At 40.4% G+C, this 17,030-nt stretch overlaps 1 protein-coding gene across 1 annotated transcript; it reads right to left on the bottom strand.

The window, feature by feature from the left end:
• Positions 1 to 2,797: 2,797 nt before the first annotated feature.
• On the bottom strand, positions 2,798 to 15,682 carry DZANK1 (double zinc ribbon and ankyrin repeat domains 1). The gene is made up of 12 exons (XM_010152213.1): positions 15,574 to 15,682; positions 14,768 to 14,888; positions 12,805 to 12,922; positions 12,337 to 12,433; positions 11,458 to 11,582; positions 10,242 to 10,327; positions 9,621 to 9,738; positions 8,542 to 8,655; positions 6,990 to 7,082; positions 4,931 to 5,053; positions 3,629 to 3,793; positions 2,798 to 3,013 (listed from the first exon to the last, which is right to left on the bottom strand). The coding sequence occupies exons 1-12, from the start codon at positions 15,680 to 15,682 to the stop codon at positions 2,798 to 2,800; spliced, it is 1,485 nt and encodes a 494-aa protein (XP_010150515.1).
• Positions 15,683 to 17,030: the final 1,348 nt, after the last annotated feature.

The raw sequence follows: 17,030 nt of genomic DNA, 5'->3' as shown, positions 1-17,030 counted from the left end.
CCAGCCTGTCCAGCTCCCTATGCTGGTACAGGGCGTGAAACATGGTGGGGCTGAATGTTCCTGGATTCAAAACTCATCTTAAGCCATTTTGAGTTTTTGCAGCTCATGTCCAAGTATTTCTCTATTTTCATCAGAGAAAGAAACAAAAGGACCTGCTCTCATTCTTAAGGGATTGTTATCAGTATGTGGCTAATTTTATTTCTGAGCATACTTATGGAAAGTACAGAGTATGATTTATTTTGTTGTAAATAAACAGTGTAGGCTTGGTAATTCGTTTACCTGACACAATGAAGTAGCTCTGACCTTATCCTTCCCTTCATGTTAAATAAAGCTCAAAATAGTGAAAAGAAGACAAGTCAGAAGAAAAGTGCTGCTCTCTGGCTTTTACACAAGTGCACAAGGATTTTTGTGCTTGGAGAATTCTTCCAAGATCAATCTGGGAGAAACTATGACAAACTAAACCAGCAAATCTTATATGTTAGGCAGCTTTAGAGGAATATAAAAAGAAGGATGCACAGAGCAACATAAATTGTTCCCTGCCATGGTCTCACATGCAGAAGTCAAGCTGAAAACAGTAATTAAAAATCTGAGCTAGACTACTGTTTGGTGACTGATCCCTCCACAGAAGTCAGTATTATTTGCAATAAGGTGGTTTATAAGTAGCCTAGATCCCCAGATTTTATTTCAAAAAATCCAGATGGCCAGGAACATATTCTTGCATGTTTGACGTTTTATTACAGCTAAAAGGATTTTTGGCAGCACGGGTGGAATACTTGAATTCATGCTGTCAGTAGCTGATTACACCTATATCCCACTGATTTACTGTTTGTTACAGTAGAAGAGGGGAGGCTTCTGGTAACGTTTACCTGCTAAATTACTTGGCTCCTGTTCAAAACTGAAAGTGCAGCAAAAAAAGGACTACAGTACACATCAGAGGATTAGTGTTTTGGTACTGCTGTTACTTCCCCCGTCCTAACTGGTTTTTTTTTTAATCTTCACAAAAGAAGGTTAGTTAATGGCTGATGTGGTCAAGAAATAAAAATAAATAATTCCCACTTATTTAGTCACTTCTGTTTAAAAACTCCAATATCAAACGTCTGGTGTTATTTGAATTGAAGAAGTAATGGACATATTTGGCATACATGAACACGATTTTCGGGGGTGATAGCATATGGTCTTGTTGATACATGTAGTTTCTAGCCAGATATACAGCTCAGCATCAAGGAGAGGGAACAGCATGAAAGACCTGACTGTAACAGACATTTATTGGCTTATAGAATGAAATATGTTCCTTGGAGCTTGGCAGGGTCTGAAGGAGAATACATCACACAGTGCAACTTCAACAAAATGGATAAAAATTAACACAGTTCAAAAGCAGTTCAGCATTTCTTCCCAACCTTTCCCAGTAAAAGGAGTTCTCTCCCACAAGTCAAGAGCTGTATTTCTGATAGATATATATGAATATTCAGTGTTACTTTTTTTTTCCGCTCAGCACTAGTATGGGCCAATCCTTTATCACCTCTGACTAAATTAAGATCCCCGACATGTTGAGTCAAGCATTGTATTTCCTACAGTGATGTCTAAGAAAATACGCCACATTTCAGAGCAAACGAGTAGGAAAACAGATTTCCCTAGTGATAATTTAAAAAATAAAAGTCCACCATCTGGACACTTATATGCAGAGTCAAAGCAGGAACTTCTAACATTCATTAGCAATAGATAAATAATAATAGAAACATAATATAATAGAAATATAAATAATAATAAACCCAATAGATAAATAATTCTGATAACAGCCTGAGGGGTAAACCCTCTGTAGAAAAGAGCTAGAGTTGGGAAAGTGGATCAAATAAAGTAACTGCTCCTCCAAACCATGGTTTGATGCTGTAGTGATTTAAAATGAACCTATTTTCTGGATTATGCAGCTGGACTTCCCTGTGAGATTAAAGACAAGTTTGCAAATTGGCCATTTATTAGGTCCCTAATTAATACCTTTTTCAAGGGCTTGGGATCCAGAAAGCTGCTTTCCAAGGATAGTAAAACTGAAGTCTCTAAAAGTTACAAACTTTTTAATGACAGCAAATAGTCAAATGGTTTCACAAAGAGCTAAGTGCCCAAAGCAGGGGCTGTGAACCAAAGTCGTCTGCAGTACTGATACAGTAGTCTGTGCATGGAACAGTCTCTGCAATGAGCGATGTAGCTGTACTGGTACCTTTGTGGGGCTGGAAGATGGGGCCTGCAAGACCTCTCAAAGGTTTCTACCAACCCTATTTTTTGTAATCCTGTTAAGAATCCCTTTCTCTACTTTAGTTTCCTTTGCTTCCGAAGCTTCTGTGATTTATTCCACTACAGCACCCCAGACAAGTTTGTCACAGAGCTTTGTTTAACAGTACTCCCAGCAGGAGCTATCGCGGGTCCAACTGAACTGCATGGTGCAGGGCTGGGGAGTGTTCTGGGGTGTGGGGTAGTTGTTCAGTGGTTTCCATTTCAAATATAGGACACCTGCCCCTGATCTTGTAAGATCTGAGGAAACCAAACTACTGGCAAATTAGTAAGGCTGCACAGAGGCCAGAAACCATAATTTTGGTATTGTTGATAGGCTTTCTTCTAGCTATTGATGGAGATCAGTGATCTGAAGATGAAGGCACTGCATTTACACGAGACTAGTGGGAAGACAGACTTGTAAAGATGTAAATAGGTGTCCCACTGATTTACACATTCCATAGACCATAATCTTTTCAAGAAAAAGCAAGGTCATATATTGCAGCTTTGTTTAGAAAACATAAAATCAAAACTCCTAACCTTTTCCAGGACTAATGGCTGTCAGGAGAGGCTTATGATCGCTCATCTTTTCCAGCTTTTCTTTCTGAGAAATCAGCTCAAGCTCCTTCTTTTCCAACAGTTTGCTAGATGGGTAAAAAAGTCCAATGGTTTGGGTTCCTTTATCTTCTCTCTCTTTCAGTTCTGCCCTTGATTTCGGCAAGGAAGTAGGAAGAGGCTGAAATTGTTTAGCCTGTGGGGAGTGGAGAGAAAGAAAAAGTATAATTAAATGGCTTACAAGTATACCAAGTTGTAAAGGAATGAAAAAGCTAGCTAGAAGAATCATTAACAATTCTTGATTTTAATTACCAGTCTGTAACAAGGAAGCAGCCTATTACAGATGGCCAATCAAAAGCAAAACTCTTCATGATTGCCAGCAGAACGACATGTATACTGTTGTGGGAAAAAAGCGGGCCTCGCTAAGTATTATGTTTTGTTTTTTTTTTTTTTTTAAAACAGAGTTTCAAAGCACTGTTACATATGCATGAAAGAATACCTTGTATCAGCAGGACACAAATAATTCACCAGCAATAAGATAAAAGCACTTAAAGAGCTAGGGCTTTTGAAAAGCTGATTGTTTCTGACTTTCCTATTTAGAATAAGGTTGGATTAAGGCCTTTGGCTATGGCTATTTTTCAGCAGAAAGCAGTTCTCAGACTAAATATATGCTTAGTTTTGCCCTCAGCATGCTCACAGACCACAAAGATGTCTCAAAGAGGGAATGAACGGAGTTGTGCCAATCCAGGTCTGCACTGGACTAGCCTTTTAGCTGTGTTCAAGCCCAGCTTCACATCACCGTGTGTCTTACCTCAGAAAATGCCAGCGAGTCCCCAGCATCCGTGAGACTGCCACTCTGAGAACCCACCCTTGATGGGGGCTCTATGAAAGCACCACAGGACCCACAGAAGCGAGCGTAGGGACGGTTGCTTGCACCACACTTGAAACAACTGAAGTAGGATGGAGGAGGTCCAGGCTGGGAAGGTGAATGAAACACTTGTCACTACAGAAACACATGATGATGTATGGCTCAGGAAACATAAAAGCAGTGATGTGAATGAAAAAGAAGTCAGGTAGTACTACCTGAAGCTATTGGATTAGAAATATTAACCAGGATACCAGCCTGCTAACACACAGGCAGAGGGAAGAGAGTAAATCTTCAGCTATCTCAGCACTGTGCTATGAGGGCAAACATTTTTTCAGACAGATCTAGCATTTTGGCATGTTATTTCTTAACATACACTTTCAAAAATACTTATATTCTTTGGCAAAGTCCTGCTGTTACTAGTATGCGCTTTGATACTGAATATTGACAGCAATTCTTTCCTGTTCAATTCTAACGCTACCCCCACCACCCCGAGTCCCATGGTACAGTACAGGACCGATGGTTGTATAGGCATATAGGGGAATGTTTAACATTTTAAGTAGACTCAGCTCACAGAAAACAAGAAATTTCTCCCCAAATGTGATCTTAGCTTGAAACACTACACTTAATATATGCCAGAGGAAATTGCTTACATTGATTGTACCATGCAAAAACTCTACTGTGCAGCAGTTGAGAGAAACTACTTGTCTTCAGTGAAGTTAATGAGGCCTTCAGCCCCAAAAAATTGCATGCATCATCTCATCTCTGGTATGGGTACCTGCATGGGTGATCACAGCCCACACGAGATATGTCAAAACTCGCATTAGGTTAGCCTACACATTAGCCTTTGATGGAGAAGTGACTTTGGCAGAGTACACAGCTATTGCATTTCAGCTGAAGCAATGAGCTGATGCTCACTGACCCACGGTGATTTGTTTACATCTCTAAACCCTTAAGTCACTGACTGACATGGGGTCAGGATGTCATAGATCCATCGAACGGTTTGGGTTGGAAAGGACCTTAAAGAACATCTACTTCCAGCCCCACTGCCATGGGCAGGAACACCTTCCACTGGTCATCTAAGCCTTTAATTTTACTTTATATAATCCTATGTGCTTTAAGCAAGTACTTTGATAATAATAAGCTCTGTACTAACTGAGAAGAGTTTTGCAAAGCTAAGTTTGAAATTGCTGCAGGTCACAGGTGAGTGAAAACCGATTTGCCAACACAAACACCGAGAGCACGTGCCTTGGCTCCACACCAGTCACAGAAACGAGCATCACACTGGTTGACGCGATTGCATTTTGAGCATGAAACCATCTTCCTTTCCTGGCTGGGATAAGGTGGGGGTATGTCTCCTCCAAATATCGGCTAATAAAACAAAGACAAGCATTAGGGAGAAAATATTCCTTATGCAGAAAAGTTCACAAGCTAAATAAGGTGAAGGAGGAAGCAAGCTACTGGGATAACATCAAGTAATATTCATCCTAAAAATTATTTCAACTTAGACTAAGCAACAGACTGACTTGGATCTAACCTGTAATTCTTTTCATTACAAAACCACAGTAAAATGTGGCATTAAATAATTTTCAAATATTTTTAGTAGCACTGAGTGCAAAAAAAAAAAAAAAATAGTTCCCTTATCAATTGCGTCCTTTTACACTGAGCATGTATGAATATTGCCCAGTGCATAAGTACACTCAAAGTTAAGAGGGAGGTTAAGAGGGAGGTTTCTCTGCTGATAAACTTAGATTTTCAAACCCAGAACACAACAGCCGTTTTTCTTTGTGCCTTTCTTTGTAGTAGTATGGCAGGGAGAATGTGTTCAGACAAGGAGTTTTCTCTCAGTTTGATATTTGGTACATAAATACTTTTTTTTCACTATTTTACCTCATACAGGTTTTATATTATCTAGCTTTCCTACTACAATTAACTTATATGGGTATGCAAAAGAAAACAGATTTTTCAGCTGAACCTTCTAGAGGTTGATTATAGGCTACAGTTAGGACAAATAGTTTTTAAAATGTTTTGTTAGGTTTTGCCTCAGGGCTTCTGCAGCTTATTTTCTCTGCAAGTCATGAATATGGATAAGGATCAAAACCCGAGGAAAATCATTTTGATTACAGGCACCACAATAGCAAGTAAACAAACCCGAAATAGCCCCATTTTCATCTGTGGCCTGCACTGCAATTTGAACAATGTAACTTCGGTGTTTGTTTGGGAGATAAAATTTACAAAAGCGCAAGTCTAAACGTGTTCTAAATCTAAAGTATTTAATAACCATTAATAGTAATACCAGTATTATTACTAATTATTCAGGAATTACTACTGTTATCACTAATTAATCACTATTATTAGTAAAATTCTGATTGCTATTCATAAAAATTCAGTAAGCATTTACCTTTCTCTCTCAGCTACTACAGATCTTACCATATGCCTGATTACATACGCAGCTACATATTAATATCTACAGTCACTGAAGCAGTTAAACATTGTTTGCCTTAGGTAAGTACAGATTCCTACTGAAATTCACTTTGAAATGACACCTCAGTGGCTACACAAGAGACCTTTGCATCTAGCTACTGAAGGTTTTGGAACTCAGGATGTTGCTAATATAAGCAGAAGATTTTAACTTGAAAATCATTATTCTCTCATTTCTGTACTTATCACAACCTGGAGAAGTGAAATGTACCATAAGGTTTTCATACAAGACTTTCCAGAAGTGAAAGTAAAATTCTTCTAAGGAACCAAATGAACAAGCTAAATGGGGAGTTGAGACAGACAACAGTTGTAAGGGGGAAGATTTAGTGTTGCTTTTCTCACCTCTGTGAAGAGTCACAGCCAAATACAAGCATAGTAGCTGTATGCATGTAGGGGTAGCCGCAAATGGAGATAAGAAAAATAATGTGAAAGAATACTTTATTTTCACAAAATAATTGAAATCAATGAGAACAATCTTCCTGATGTACATACTTGAGTTTTCTATTGCAGTTGAAAATAATCTGAACACAAACAAGACTCCCTTGGAGCCACGGCTACCTGTTTTCTAAAAACCTTCTGAGCTTCCACAAGGGCATATGCAATCCCAACCTCCACAGGAGAAACTTGAAGGGATAAGATACACTTAGTTTAGTTGGACATTTGTGATGGAGCTTATGTGGGAGTACTGGGCTTGCATATGACATGAGGAGGGATTCTCTGCTTCTGTAACATCGGCACACTGGGATATGACTTCAGTTTTCCAAAGAAAAAGAATGTTATGCTTTGATTTGATTCACCCTAGTGTGATTGGTGCAAGAAGCCTTACCGTCTGTATTTCAGGCAGTTTGCTTTCACACGTCACACAGTGTTTATGGTGAAGAGGATTTCCTGTGCCACATGCCTGACAAATTACTTTACCCTTTTAAACGAGAAAGAATATATTTCACTTGGTATTTGAAAACTGCGAACAACAATAACAAGAGGAGGACATGATCTTACAAAGTGTTTATTCAGCCCTGCAGATAGGAGAGATCCCTGAAACCTGTGCTGCGGGCACCTCCCTTGCTTGTATCAAGCAGTTGTCATCAATGCTTTCCAGGAATCTCTGGATTGCTTATGCCCTGCTGCATTGTTCCTCCAGCAGATAGTGGGGTGCTGAAAGTCCCGCCAGGACCAGGACCTGCAAATGCGGGCCTAGTTCTAGCTGTCTGTAGCAGGCCTCATCCACTGGTTCTTCCTGCTTAGGTGGTCCAGAGCAGACACCGATGGCAATGTCTCCCACAGTCATGTGAGCCACGTCTCTGCGTTCCCATCAAGATCGCAGCCCTGCAACTGCACACAGACTCCAATTCCTTGGGTTTACTCACCATACTCCTTGTGTTACTGTACAGGAGCTTCAGAGGGGCACCCCAGGATGCTCAGTTTACAGAAAGGGTCTGGGGAGGTTTCCCCATCATGCAGCTTTATAGGCACTTCCTTGCTTACATGCAAATGCTTGAGGTAGACTCACGTAAGCCACATTTAGCTAAGCGTTCCCTCTTGTCCACATCACCCAAGACCCTTTGCTTGTCAGCCCTGTCCATCAGTCCCTCACAGGGTGCTGGTAACCCTTCCCTCCCCTATCATTTCTCATTTAAATCCCTTCTTACTAGCCCAGCTCTCCTGCTGGCAAAGATACCTCTGCCCTGTGAGGTGATCCCATCTCTCCCAAGGAGCTGTTGATTTTCAAGCAGGGTCCCACTACCACAGAAACCAAAACCTCATCGCCAACACCAGCTCTGCAACCAATCGTGGACATGCAGTATCAGTCCTCCTCCTCACACCGTTTCCCCTGATCAGGGGGATCAAGGAGGGCACCTAGTTGGGTCCCCACACCCCTGGGTAGGGTGTATTTTTGTAGGACAAATCTTTTCTAATTGAGACCACCAGCACTTTTGGATCACTGATCGAGACTGTGCTGTAATGTTTTGGGTGTACACCCACTCCTCCAGGCCTGCCAGCCCGTCTGTGCTATGCACTTAGACTCAAACGAGGTAAGCAGAGGAATGAGGACATACTTAATAAACTTAAAATGCTGAGGAATGCTAAGGGCATGAATAGCAGGATCGTAGAATATCTCCCTACTGAACACAAGTGCGCGCGTTCCTGTCGTTCAGACTGCTACATCACGTGCTCTTCAGCACGCCTTCCTGAGCTCGCGGGGTTTCCCTTCAACGATTATTTCTACTCAAGGTGGTTTTCATTCTAACTCTTAAAGCTGTCATAATGTAATTACACAAACCCAGGTTGCATCAAGATATAGTTGTAATGAGGTAAATCGTTAGAAAAATGCATGCCAGGAGGTAAATTGCGATTTTGTTATGTTTACTCTAAAGTACCTTTACGCAGTTGTTGGTTCGGGGCTGCAGCTGTGGAGCGATTGGCGACTCACATACAATGCAAGTGGGCGTATTCATTGGCACAAGGTGTCTGCATTCAAGGCATGGTGCCATCTGAAGAAGTCACATCACAGCATGTTAAGTACCATCACGAGATCGTTAAGGTCATCACGAGGCTTTCAGTATTTTCCTGGTTAGAGTCTACATCAGCAGCAAAGACACTGGAAACACAGCAACTGACAGCAACAGATGTTGATATTGATCCTGAAAGGTCAAAAGCTATCGAGAAAATGTGAAGACAACTGGAAAGAGAATGCTTTACCTACTGCTAAAAATATGCCAGAAAGGTACTACATTAATTTTCAGTTAATTTAAAATGCTACTATAAAATGTGTGCAGGTAGTTCAAATCCTCCTAATTACAAACCTAATCTAAAGAGGTGCTGAATATCCTCAGTCATCACTTGAAACTTCAACATCTCCTCAGACCAGGCGACTTTCTGATGATACAAGAAAAAACCCAATACACCAATGACTTGTTAGATCAGGTCATTATCTCTTGGGAAAAACTTAGAGAAGATAGTTACAGGCATCACTAAAAAAGTCGGTGTTTTTACATATTCCCACCCATGCCACCTTTTAGGGTTTCAGGCATATTAGGTGGATCTTCTACAGCTATGACATAGGCACGAGTTTCTAACTGGCTGCACTAATGAGCTCTGGAACGAGACGCATATGCAGGTCCTAAAGATGTGGTGGTGGTTGTTGCAGGATGAGGCGGAATCTGAATTTGGTGATGTTTCCTGGCACAAGTGAATAAAACACAGCTTACATTCTCATGGTTATCCTTATTAAAATATACGGCACTTGAAGCAAACTATGGTTAATTTTGCCCATCGTTTAAGAATTACATCAGGTCCAATGCTAAAGGTATTGAACAAAACAAAACAATCAGAACAGAGCTTCCCAAATGAAAGTGTGACTAAATAATGGGTTTTTTTCCAGCACTGTATGTGTCATTTGCTGAGGAATTTGGTTTCTCCAAAGAGGATTTGTTGATTGTTATGATGTTTTGCTGACCTGCTCTCCTTCAGGGGGTGGGAAGCGACATACTGGCACAGGTGGGACAGGAAAGCCACACTCCTGACAGAAGTGAGCCAGTGGGTCACACAGGCGAGGTGCAGAACAGTGGGCACATCTGAAAATAAGAGCAAACTGGCTGAGCTTGTTTTGGTATTGTACTGCTGCATATTAATGATTAATCTGGAACCTGTTGTGACAAGACTTTGGCCGCTGATTTCTCCGTTGTGGTTTCCAAGCTACGGTGGTCCACCCTACCATGCCCCAGCATCTATGGTATGAGGTTCTGAACTCTACACATCTTTGCAAGGTAAAAAGCTCCCTGGCTGCTACAGAGTTCCGTACCTTCTTCCTCACCACGTGAGGTAAACTAGTCTCCTGACAGGCAGTCTGTATCAGGCCTCGCTGCTGCAACATGGCAAACCACTGATACAGGTCACACAGCCCTTCCGGTATCAAGAGGCACTAACCTGTGACACTGACATTCTCCAGTTATGAGCCAGTGTCTGTCTTTGCTTTCCTCGTTTTTATAGAGCCCCACAGTATCATCAACTTGATTGCAAAACACAATTCCTCAGTTACTTTCCAAGGACAAATATGTTAAAAGGAGAAGGCACTTACTTGAGGAAATCTGTTTCCCTCTGGATCCTTGCCACCTGTGTGCTTGCTAAGCTCTTCCGGCTAGTCACTGCAGAAGAACCAGGAAACTGAAATAAAAGTAATTCTTTAGCCTTAGTAAAGAAATCTTTGCAAAATGCATATAAGAATAGCAAAATCAGGTAAAGATGTTACTTGAGACAAACTGCACTGAAATGCAGAGCTTTAGGGAATACCTACCACAATCAATTCCCCCGTTAGCTGCATTAAGGATCCACAGCTTCTTCCAATAAAAATAAATCAACATCTTGCTATTTTCTTCCAAGACAGCGTTACTGAATATTAAGTTTTAAATATCAGCATGTCAACCTATAGTATTAATTATTTGCTAATTGCAGATTCAGTAATGCATTAGAAGGGAATTAGTAGGAATGCAGGTGTTGTTAATCTGCTTTGCCTGTGTGCTGGTTTTACCCAGGACAGAGGTAATTTTCCTCACAGTATCTAGTATGAGGCTGTGTTTTGGTTGTGCTGAGGAGAATATTGATATAATACTAATGTTTTCAGCTGTTTATATCAAGTCAGGGACTTTTTCAGTTTCTCATACTGTACTTGTGTTCCCAGCTTCTGCTCTGCAAGAGGGGACACAGCCAAACAGCTGACCCAAACTGACCCAAGGGACATTTCATGCCATCAAACGTCATGCTCAGTATATAAGCTGGGGGGGGGCTAGGGGTCCTGCTCTCTTGGGCTTAGTCTGGCTCTCACTACTCAGGGACTGGCTGGGTGTTGGTTGGCGGGCAGCTGTATCATTTGTTTTCTTTTCCCTTATTTTCATTACATATTATTAGTATTAACGATAGTATTGTTAATATTATTAGTATCATATTATTCCATTTATTTTCAATTATTAAATTGTTCTTATTTCAATCCATGAGTTTCCTTGTCTTTTTCTCCGATTTTTCCCCCCATCCCAGTGGGGGAAGGGGAGGTGAGCGAGCAGCTAGATGGTACTTGGTGGCTGGCTGGGGTTAAACCACAACAACCTGGTTTTGTCCTTCCTGACAACTGTGTCCTGCTTGGGGCATTCCTATTCTAGTGTAACATTACCATTAAATTTAGATTAGTACTGTATAACACAGCCAAAGGCATTAATTTCTCAGAGATTGTATGAAAATGATCACAAATCTTCACATCTTTATTTTGCAGAGCTCAGTTCTGATGACAGCCTTGTGCTTACCTGTAGTGACTCTGTTGGTAGTGCTGAGATGGATTCCTCCCTGTACTCCGTTGTTTCCAAATGACTGGCAAGGAGTTGTGATCCTTGCAGGGACCTGCGAGCAGTCTTTCTGTCTGCTTCCAAGTCTACAATTACAATCCTGTTATTCCACTGTCATTCACTTCATGCAGTTAACATATACCCTAACATGGATATTACATACTCTCGCTTTGAATTTCAATAGCTAAGCACATTAAAGGCTGTATTTGACATCCAGATTTTGGGTTCAAATAAACTGCATGGAATTACAAGAAATCAAAGTAGAAGAAACCTCATTCCTCTCTGAAAGAGCATAGTTTTGTATTTTTCTCTATTTTCTTCCCTCCTTCATGCTTAAAAAAATCCAGCTTGTAAGCATAAATTAATGAATAAATATTAATATGATTCCTTGCTCTCAAACAGTCCCATTGCTGTTACCATGGAGTAACAGGCTTCATCTATAGAGGAAATCTGGGTCAAGTTTTCATGTCTGCTTTGTGTACTTATTTTGGAATCTTACGGCAAGCAAACATCAGTGAAGAACTCCATAAAGGATTTGCAATCCCATCCATTTAACAGCATTTTCTGGTACAAAGGGAAAAGAGACAGGGCTTTGTTATGTTGCTCAGAAAAGAATGATTTTTGATATGTTTTCAGAGACAATGTGATAAGTATGGAGGTTAATTTTGTTCTCTATTTGGAGTGTTGAGCAATCAAAATTGGATATTCCCAGAGTGTTCATTCTTCTGAGATGGTTTTGAAATTATCCATATTTTACCAGTGATATAGGAGGAAAACCTTTCACTGCCTATTTTCAGCTAAGACAGAAATCTGTTTCAGTCTTATGAAATTATACTCTACCTTGAAAATCTTGGGGTGCTTCACTCCAGGCAGGCTTGATTCCCACATTCAATGCATTCTTCTTTGGTTTTGCAGTAAACGTCCCACCTTCCCTCTCCTAAAAAGTAATTCCACTTGAATTCCAAATGAAATATTTGGTTTATTCTAATCCTCTCTTGCTATAGTTATTTGTCATGGTTTTAAAATTACATGCTTATTTTCAATGCAAGCATTTGAAAATTTTAGATTATAAACGTATTTGAAAAATATTGGACCTGAACTGGTAAGAACTGAATGACCAGTGAAGAAGAAAAAAACCCTTGTCCTCTAGAAATTTTAGTATTTAAAAAAAGGCTGGGGCAGCAAAGATGGGCAAACAGAGGTAATAAAATATATTACAGAGCATAGACATCAAGTTTTAATCTCTAAGTAGTACTGTACACACAACATTTTCTATTCAGACAAGGAATTAAAGTCACTAAAACTTGCCTGTGTGGCGATATCTTTTGGGAAATTCGTGTCGTTGTCTTCAACAGAGAAGAGGATGTTTGGTTGCTTGTACTCCACCAGAAACACCTTTGTTACAACTGTACTCTCCCTGCAGTCCCTGAAAACCATTGTTCACAAAGCTATACAGATGCCACAAACCCATGTGCAGCAAACAGTAAATCACTGATGAACATGGCTCATTTGTTGGTACAGCTCTTCCAAGCCTGCGAGTCATTGTTTCACTTATTAAGTATAAATCTGGGCAATACTCTCAATAACCACTGCCTTGTTTTGTTTTGTTTGGTTGGTTGGGTTTTTATTTTCATTTTAAAATGTGCACACTAAGAAGTTACCAATAAAATGAATATTTTAATCCCTCAACATCTTTTACATGTAAACCTCTTGATACTCCTGTATCTGCTTTCCAGGGTAACTACTGTTTGCCAGCATCACCTCAAATAACAAGGAACAAGACTTTACTTGCATTTGTAGGTACCATATCCATTTTCCCAGTGAAGCACCAGGTAGCATCCCATTCATTTGAGATAACAGCTGTCATGCTCTACCATTTTTTAAATTACAGCAGTAACATTAAAATGTCTGTAAATGACCAAACTATTCTTTTAGGATTTATTGTCATTCTAGAGCATCTATTTAACCCACCTGACAATGTCTCAATAAAAACATACTGGAAACAAGTGTTAATCCAGGAACTGATATCAGAAAATACACATGGGCTTAAGTCAGTGTTGTTACATTCCAGTGCAGAGATAAGCAAAGGCCACCTGTGGGTGCTAATAGTGGTAAATATTGCTAAATATTTATTTAGCACTATTTTATTGCTATTTATTATCACTTACTGCTATGTATTAGCACTTATAATTATATTATACTTGTTAATCATAGAACATGCTATATTATAATAATGTATAATAACACATAATGCTAATATACTATTTAATATATCTACATGTAAATCTATAGTTACATATTTATTGAATCACAGAATGGTTTGGGTTGGAAGGGACCTTAAAGATCACCTAGTACCAACCCCCCTGCCATGGGCAGGGACACCTTCCACTAGAGCAGGTTGCTCAAAGCCTCGTCCAGCCCGGCCTTGAGGACATCTGTGTATTAAGTATATATAGTTTATATTTGTATAGCATGTATGTTTTATAATATTAATACAATATGCTAATAGAATAATATATTATTATACATTGTATGCTTATTCTTGTAATATTATTTATTAGCACTATATTTACCACTATTTACCAATAAATAGTCATAAATATAGTGCTAAATAGTGCTAAAACAGCAAACCGAACCCCCCAACTGAAGTGGAAGTTTCTGCTCCCCAGGAACTAGACGATAATACAACAGGGTACAGACAGAGGATGCGTGTCCTCTCTCTGTCTCTAAGCATGAAGTTAGTTTGGAGAAGATCAGTGGCCGTGCAGCAAACGCCTGTTTTCTTTCTATGCACTGTATATTTACTTTACCTTTATACTAACATTGTACTTAAACTGTGAGGTTTAGCATTCTGTACTCCTTTGGGAGAAAATAAACAGATTCTTGGGAAGACCAATGTCTATAAATCTGCTGAATCACTGGATGACCCCAGAAAACACCACAGTAGTTCCGCTGGCACATTGTTATGACGATGCTCAAAAGGATGAGCTCTAAGTATAGCATATTTATTAGTTTCTCGCCCACAGCCTCTACGGATCATTGGCCTACATCCACAGCCCAGGAGATAAACATCCGAGAGAGAATCCATACGCACAAACCCTCAATGGATAAAAAGTGTGAGGAGACAGTGAAGTCAGTGCAACCCATGAAGATCACTTAGATTGCCAGCTGGCTGGGGCAACTCTCATCTGCGAGGTACAGAGTGCTTTAAACAGCACGGCTCAAGCCACCACCGGGACTCTGCCCCGCCACAATAAAACGGGATACTTACTTTGTGACTGCCAGTGCCCTGACAATTATTTTCCCAACTGGTAATATGATAGGACCTTCATACTTAAAAGTGTGATGCTCTCCATAGCCAGGTTTCCTTACGAGTTCTGGTTTACTTCCATCTAAAGTGTAATAAATGGAGACCTCGGGTGTATCTGCAAGACACAGAGAAAGGAATTAGCCAAACTTTATTCAACTTGTGAAAAACAAGCTCTGCGCTTCACAGTGCTCACCACTGTTCTTGATTTTTCTCACACAAACAAAATAAAGCAGTTCCACAAATGACTGAATTTTGGGGACAAAAGCTGTTTCTCCCATGAAAAACTAGTTACTCAACTAATGCCATTTCATTATAAGCAGTATTTCTCTTCACAAAGTAGCGGTGCAATGGTTTTGTATGAAAGCATTGCAACAGCTTGTTCCTTCTAATGACAGAAAAGATGTTTTCTCCCACGGTGAAAGGCAGCATTTCAAAATTGTAATGAAAACCTTTGGGGTGAGTCTGGCAAATGATCCTTTCAAGCACTGGTTTTGCAGTCAAAGCAAAATGCAACAGCTTAAGACCTTGACCTTGGCAGCAATTAAGACTGCTAACATATATGAAATAACTCATATCAGCAATACTGTTTGAATACAGAAAATCAAGTGCAAGTATATTTGGCGTATCAAAGCATGTTGGTTAATTTTATAAATTCTTCAAGGAAGTGGGCACTCATAAAAATAATAATTAAATGCAAACAAAGGCTAAAAGTCTAAAATGAACGCATAAGGAAAGGTTTTACACAGTGTCAAATCTCTTATTCATACCTGATTTTATTTCTATGAGAGTATTTGTGTCTATTTCATGTTTAGTCTTCCCCGGAAGAGGGACTCGAAGAGGTATGACCTGAGGAACTGATACAGAGCCAGCTGCCATTATTCTCACCAGTGATCTTTAGAAAAGAAAACCAGAAAGGCAGACAATAAATTTTCTGAACCAAAGAATGCCTTGAGAAATACAGTCTTGTAGTGTCTTCACTTGTTTCACTTAAAAGAGAGAACAGCGGATTCTTTAAACCGTTGGTTCTCATTAACATTTGCATGATTTTCACATTGAAAAGGAGCAAGATCCTAATGACCATCGCACTTCTGACTTATTCTCCTGTTTCAGAACTGTGAATAGAGTTTGACATGAGCAATGTTCCTTTCACTTCACTTTGGCCTTTCTTGCTTAAGTCTGATTTCCATGTATTCAAGTGAAACAGCTTTAGGCTGCGAGAATTGGGCTTGTTCAGCCTGGAGAAGAGAAGGCTCCAGGGAAACCTTATAGCACCTTCCAGTACCTGAAGGGGCTACAAGGAAGCTGGGGGGGACTTTTTACAGGGGCCTGTAGTGACAGGACAAGGGGTAACGGGTTTAAATTGAAAGTGGGGAGGTTTAGATTGGATATCAGGAAGAAGTTCTTCCCGAAGAGGGTGGTGAGGCACTGGAACAGGTTGCCCAGAGTAGTTGTGGATGCCCCATCCCTGGAAGTGTTCAAGGCCAGGCTGGATGAGGCTTGGAGCAACCTGGTCTAGTGGAAGGGGTCCCTGCCCATGGCAGGGGGGTTGGAACTGCATGGTCCCTTCCAACTCAAACCATCCTATGATTCTGTGATTCTATGATCAGCAATACGTGGCAGGAGTGAGTAACAGTAAAGCATCTCCACCCTAATCCTGGCAGATGTAGAACCAGTCTCTTGTTTCACTGTGGCCATCTGAATATATGTAAGATGCCCTGAAAAGGATTAAATAAGACAGCTATTGCTTAAGCTTATCTCAGCTATCACATGCATTAAGAAGATGCCTATAAAATGGGTGCCAAACAAGATTTATCATAATTTACATAATTATCATTATCATGTCACACAATTCAAGAGTGAAAAATTGCATTTGGATACGATCACGTTTTACAATACAAGAAGACGTACTCCAGATCTTGGGAATTGATACTCAGGGCCAGGAAACATGTCTGCACTAGAAGGATTTGATTTTGTAACCAACCCTTCCTCCCTGCAGAAACGCCTCATGCTACTCGTCAGTGCAGACAGTAACGATCCAGCATGGGAGGTGTTCGTTAGTCCACAACAAAGTACGGCACAGCGCGGCCTGCAGCTGCCCAGCTCCTTGGCTGGGTGGCCCGAAGCAGTGGCTAAGGACAGTGGGCAGTTCTCAGCCAACTCTCCCGGGCTGCGTGCGGAGGCACGGGAGATGCAACGATGGGTGGGTGTTGTGGTTTAACTCCGG

Source organism: Eurypyga helias, unplaced genomic scaffold, assembly GCF_000690775.1.
Source record: "Eurypyga helias isolate BGI_N326 unplaced genomic scaffold, ASM69077v1 scaffold8525, whole genome shotgun sequence".
NCBI lineage: Eukaryota > Metazoa > Chordata > Aves > Eurypygiformes > Eurypygidae > Eurypyga > Eurypyga helias.
The sequence above is the reverse complement of the archived record's forward strand: the minus strand, read 5'-3'. Positions and strand labels throughout refer to the sequence as shown.

Excerpts from the sequence above, each read along its gene's own strand:
- DZANK1 (XM_010152213.1), bottom strand. The coding sequence starts at position 15,682 with ATGGCAGCTGGCTCTGTATCAGTTCCTCAGGTCATACCTCTTCGAGTC. Across the intron at positions 12,434-12,804 it reads CAAAAGATATCGCCACACAG|GAGAGGGAAGGTGGGACGTT; the intron begins GCAAGTTTTAGT and ends ATTACTTTTTAG. Across the intron at positions 10,328-11,457 it reads TACCAACAGAGTCACTACAG|TTTCCTGGTTCTTCTGCAGT; the intron begins GTAAGCACAAGG and ends CTTTTATTTCAG.